The sequence below is a fragment of the Hordeum vulgare genome, chromosome 3H (genome assembly GCF_904849725.1).
Source record: "Hordeum vulgare subsp. vulgare chromosome 3H, MorexV3_pseudomolecules_assembly, whole genome shotgun sequence".
Classification (NCBI taxonomy): Eukaryota; Viridiplantae; Streptophyta; class Magnoliopsida; order Poales; family Poaceae; genus Hordeum; species Hordeum vulgare.
Window position 1 is genome coordinate 472,765,159 of NC_058520.1, and position 5,508 is coordinate 472,770,666.

General features: G+C 40.2%; 1 protein-coding gene across 1 annotated transcript; it reads right to left on the bottom strand.

Annotated features, from left to right (window-relative positions):
* Positions 1-1,087: 1,087 nt before the first annotated feature.
* Positions 1,088-3,853, bottom strand: LOC123441881 (3-isopropylmalate dehydrogenase 2, chloroplastic-like). Its single transcript, XM_045118069.1, has 8 exons — positions 3,848-3,853; positions 3,616-3,691; positions 3,400-3,488; positions 2,852-2,964; positions 2,652-2,763; positions 2,513-2,566; positions 2,215-2,367; positions 1,088-1,286 (listed from the first exon to the last, which is right to left on the bottom strand). The coding sequence occupies exons 1-8, from the start codon at positions 3,851-3,853 to the stop codon at positions 1,116-1,118; spliced, it is 774 nt and encodes a 257-aa protein (XP_044974004.1). The 3' UTR covers positions 1,088-1,115.
* Between the last annotated feature and the right edge of the window lie 1,655 nt (positions 3,854-5,508).

The following is a 5,508-nucleotide window of genomic DNA, read 5'->3' on the forward strand; positions in this document are numbered from 1 at the left end:
GTCATAGTCATACTCAATATCAATCAAAAGCAAAGAATAAAAATGACAGAGGTGTTCTCTAATTGGTGCTTATATAAGAGGAGGATGACTCAACATGAAAATAAATAGACAGGCCCTTCGCAGAGGGAAGCATTGATTTGTAGAGGTGCCAGAGCTCAAGCTTTGAAAACAGAGATAATAATTTTGGGTGGCATGCTTTCATTGTCAACGCAATGACCAAGAGTTCTCAATATCTTCCATGCTACTCATGCTATAGGCGGTTCCCAAACAGAAAAATAAAGTTTTAACTCCCCCACCACCAATCAATCACACTCCACGGCTAGCCGAATTATCGGGTACCGTCCATACTAATATCAATCCATGGGAAGTCTTGTTTTACAGTTATGTTTTCAATTTAAGCGTGGAACTGGGCATTCCAATTACCGGCCCCTTTCTCGTGAATGACAGTGAATAAACACATGTCGAGGATAACACTCCTAGCATGGAAGATATCAATAGCCCTCTGTCACCACATGAGCGGTTCGGGCATGCAAAATAGATTATTTCTTAAAGGTTTAGAGAATGGCACATGCAAATTTACTTGGAACGGCAGGTAGATACCGCAAATAGGTAGGTATGATGGACTCTAGAAATAAAGTCGATTATGACTCCATATATTGGTCATTGATTCGTCATTGTTGTCGTTTATTGACCTTTTTTGACCAAATTTACAACGTTAACACTTGGCCGTCAAGAATGAACAAACATGACCTTTCTAAAATTTTGGTCGTAGGTCTCTATCGACCAAAATTTTGGTTTGGTCATTACGTATTTGTGTAAACCACGTAGGATCTGACGTGGCCAAGCTAACGTGGCATTGTTAGTGACCAAATGGAATCATCATAAGTTTCAGATCCTGTCCACGACCCAATACCTATTTTACTATTGAAAATATTTGATTTGTTTGGGTTGATTTATTTATTTTTTTGCTAGAAGCACGCATATCTGAGGATAGGCCCAACAGAATAAAAGATTGCAAATAAAATGTATATTTTATTTCAGTAGCATATCACATCAAATACAATACATCATCCACCGAATCCATGCATTAAGGTTCAACGCCTAACAAGGGCACATCAAAATAATTTTACATGTACACAACAGAATACTTCTGCAAGTGCAAGTGCACAGAAAAAAAAACCAACAAATGCACAATCGCACATAAAAAGAGTTCCACAAACATTGGATGAGAACCACAAGTTTCTTCTCATCCTCTTCCTCTGCACAATATGCTCTTGCCATTGCCGCTTGCAAGAAGAAAATGATGGTAAGGCTTTCAGACCAAGAAAACTAGTAAAATTGCACGCACGATAACCAATGATAAAACAGTAGAAAATTATTTCTCATTCATCTAGTTATGACTTATGAGGTCATAAAAAGTATCATATAATTAGTATAGGTAAAATGTTTGGGGCACCTAGGTGGCCTGGACACCTTATTCAGATCCAACCCGTTAATGTTTTTTCCTTGCAAATAATTAGTTGTACTTTCCAAACAATTTTATTTTCATTTTACGTGCATGCATTAGTACCCTCCACGTCCATTGATTAGAAATGTGTTTCCAAAAACAGTGCATGCATTAGTACCCTCCACGTCCATTGATTAGAAATGTGTTTCCAAAAACAGTGCATGCTACTGATTCTGTCATAAACAATTTTTTCCACTATAAAATTATACTATTGTCTCATTAAAAATAGTTTCAACGTTTGTACTTGGATACTATCTGTCCAATAATTTATTCTAATTTCTAGATACCTATAAACGTAGTCTAACAAGTCTTGTACACGCACCAGGATTATTATACCTAATGATAATATACACAAACTCCGTTACTACCTTCCTATTTTAACACTTCTACTCACCATACATACCCGATTACCTAATGGAAATATTTACGTATTGCAAGTATATACTTAGCACGTTCATGTGATAGTAGTTAGGGGTATTATACCTACTGGTATTTGTTGGTAATATACTTAATAAAAAGCCTTATATCGATCAAACAATCCAAGTACTTGTAATTGATGTGCAAGTAGAGAACCGCAGATGTACGAAGCACATGAATATTTAATTATTTGTCTGGCAGAAACATAGCCATTGGATTTCTCTTCCAACATTAATGTAGCAACTATTCAGTGCGGCAATTGTTGAAGATGTTGCATAGACTAATCTTACCGTTCCAGGAGAATATATGTCCCCAGTTCGGAACCCATTGTCCAGTGTCTCCGCAACTGCGACTTCAATTCTCATTGCAGCACTTTCTACACCAAGGCCATATTTCAGTAGCATCGCCGCACTAAGAATTGTAGCTAATGGGTTTGCCTTGTCCTGCGCTGAGTAAATTGAAGAAAGGAGACGAATTTTGGACAAAGTTAGACAACAAAAGGCAACGTAGTACTCCCTCCATCAACTCATTTTGGGACGGAGGGAGTATTATCTAAATGATTGTTCTGAATTTATGAGCTATGTCAACCTGGCCAGCAATGTCAGGAGCAGAGCCATGAATGGGTTCAAAAAGACCCGGTCCCTGTACAGAAAAATAAGATCCTTAAGTGCTTTACTTCCAGCAATTTCAGCGTAAAATAAGTGCGTCCAAAAACGACTTATATTACCAATTCACCAACACTGGCAGATGGCAGCATTCCAATGCTTCCTGTGATAATTGATGCTTCGTCCGATAATATGTCACCAAAAATATTGTTGGTCACAATCGTGTAAAACTGTGATAATGAAGGGGAATACAGGTGGTCAGCACATCTCCGAACTGCTTAGCTCAGGGTGAGATAAGTTACATACAAAGAAACAAAACAGTTTAGGATTCCTAACAAGTTGCATTGCAGCGTTATCAACATACATGTGTGAGAGCTCAACGTCAGGGAATTCGGAAGCTATTGCAGTTACGCGTTTCCTCCATAGCATAGATGCCTACAATAGTGTTAGGGAAAAATGACGTATTAGACTCAGCAAAATGATAGGTCACAATCATTGCATCCAACTAAATATTTAAGAAAGAGGTATAAGACATTAAATATAATATGCTCCATGGCTCAGTTCTAATTTCCATACACATTTGGAATTTGTATAAGACAGCAGCTTTACCACTGCGCCAAGGCTCCTCTTCAAATAGTTAATGCACTATATTCAACAAAAATGGTATCAAACAATGAATTTTTTTTAATCTAATTAGACATGTTCTTCCAGAAAATACATCCTGACACCATAGAGGAAAGAAACAGAGAAACAAAATGATTAACAAATTTAGCCATGTTTGTGCCTTCGGGGGGCAGCATGAATTATCACTTATTCAAGAAATAGTTTATCAGGGAGATAACTGAAATGCAACAGTAACAGTGGGGTCACCTCAACAACTGAATATATTTCAGTGTTGAAGCCAGTTTCCTCTCCCTTGTCATTGGTTCCAAATCCCCTAGGTTTGCCGAAGTAGATCCCTGCCATGCAGAATAATAAAATAACAGTAGAAGTTTCAAGTTTCATCAGAATGCACCTAGAAATATATAGATCAGCAAGGAAAGAGGAATAACCAGACATGTTCAACTGTAGCTTAGTCAACATTACCTCCAGTAAGCTTTCTAACAACCATGATGTCAACTCCTTCAGCTACCTCTCTCTTCAAAGTAGATGCATCTACTAACTACAAAAATGTGAGGCCAACGAGAGAAGTAATTACATAGGGAACATATGTACAGAGCAAGCACATCAAGCAATGTTCCAGCGTGCACTGGAACATTAGTAGTACTGTATGTGGGACAAGCAATGTTGATTAGAATCTGGAGCGTTGCTGCTCCACGACCATCTCTGCAGGACACGCGCTTCTACTGGCTATGAGTCGAGCCGGCCGCCGGCCGTTGTGGCACTACCCGTCAGTAGTCGCTCTGCGCTAGCCGGACGTATGCCAAGGAAGCGCGTGGGGACGTAGGTGGCAGAAGAAGGAGAGAGCAACTATATGTAGGAGATGAAAGAAGATGTAGGGATGAGGTCAAGAAGCTGCTGGGGCTCTGCAAAGATGGAGGGCGCCAAGACCAACATGAGCGCCACTGGGAGGCCGCTCTCCCTTCCCCACCCCTGTCCGTGTGGCAGCCGAAATCAAGAGGAGCACCGAGAAGCGATCTGGACAAGCCGACCTCCTCGACAAGGCCCGGATCTAGCTCGTTGCTGCTCCTGCATGCTCCCGCTGTAGGTGGAGGAGGACAGCGGGCTGGTGCGGCGGGGAGGGTGGAAGCGAATGGCAGCGTGTGCTGGTGCGGCGGGGAGGGTGGGAGCCGCAGCGGGTGCGGCGAGGGGATGGGGAGGGAGGTGGCGGCGGCGATCTGGAAGGGAAGGAGGCGACGAGGGGATGGGGAGTGGGTCTGCTAGTTTTTTTTCTACTTTTCTTCATATGGATGAATGGATAGATGGACGTGGGATTGCTAGCAAGGTATAGTAGGATCTGTGCCATGTCATCGATTCATGGCATAAATAGTTCCATCAATTAGAATCAAACTTATCTAAATTTTCTTTCTTCTTTTGTTTCTTTTATTTTTTTTATCCTCTTATTTTGGGTAAACACTAAACATATTAACCTCATGTGGTAGCATTGAAATATGATCATAAATAATTATACACATCTTAATGATCATTTTGTGCAATAGGATCATTGACCTAATGGACGCAAAAGGTCATAACGTTATGGGCTTTGGACCCTCTTAGACTTGCCATGACTAATTTCAGAATTTTGGTCATGGATCAATGACCAATTAAACCATCGTCAATTTTTTTGGTCATAACTCAGCGTTTTTCTTGTAGTTCTCATGGAGAACTTTTGGGTTTATGAAAGTGGATGCACAAGCAGTATTCCGCTTAGTACAAGTGAAGGCTAGCAAAAGACTGGGAAGCGACCAACTAGAGAGCGACAATAGTCATCAAGATGCAATGAGTTTGACTAACATTGAATGCAAGCATGAACAGGATATAAATCACCATGAACACGAACATCATAGAGGCTATGTTGATTTTGTTTCAACTACATGCATGAACATGCACCAAGTCAAGCCACTTGAAACATTCAAAGGCGAATACCATCCTATCATACTACATCATAGTCATCTCAAAATCTATGTTGGCATTCAAGACAAACCATTATAAGCTCTCAGCTAAATAAGCATGGCATCAGAAACTATGATCTCTAAGTTGTCATTGCAAACATGGTTCTCTCACAACAAAGCTAAATCTGGGTCGACAAGCTAGTCATATTTACAAAAACAAAGTAGATAGAGTTCATACCAGCTTTTCAGTCTCAGTCACTACATCATATATCATCATTGTTGCCTTTCATTTGCACGATCGAACGATGTGAACAATAATAAGAGCATTGGACTAAGTTGAATCTGCAGGCAAAGACAAAGAAGAAGACAAAGTAATATGGCTCTTTGAAAGCTAAACAGGTAAGCATGCAAGAACCAATAAACATTG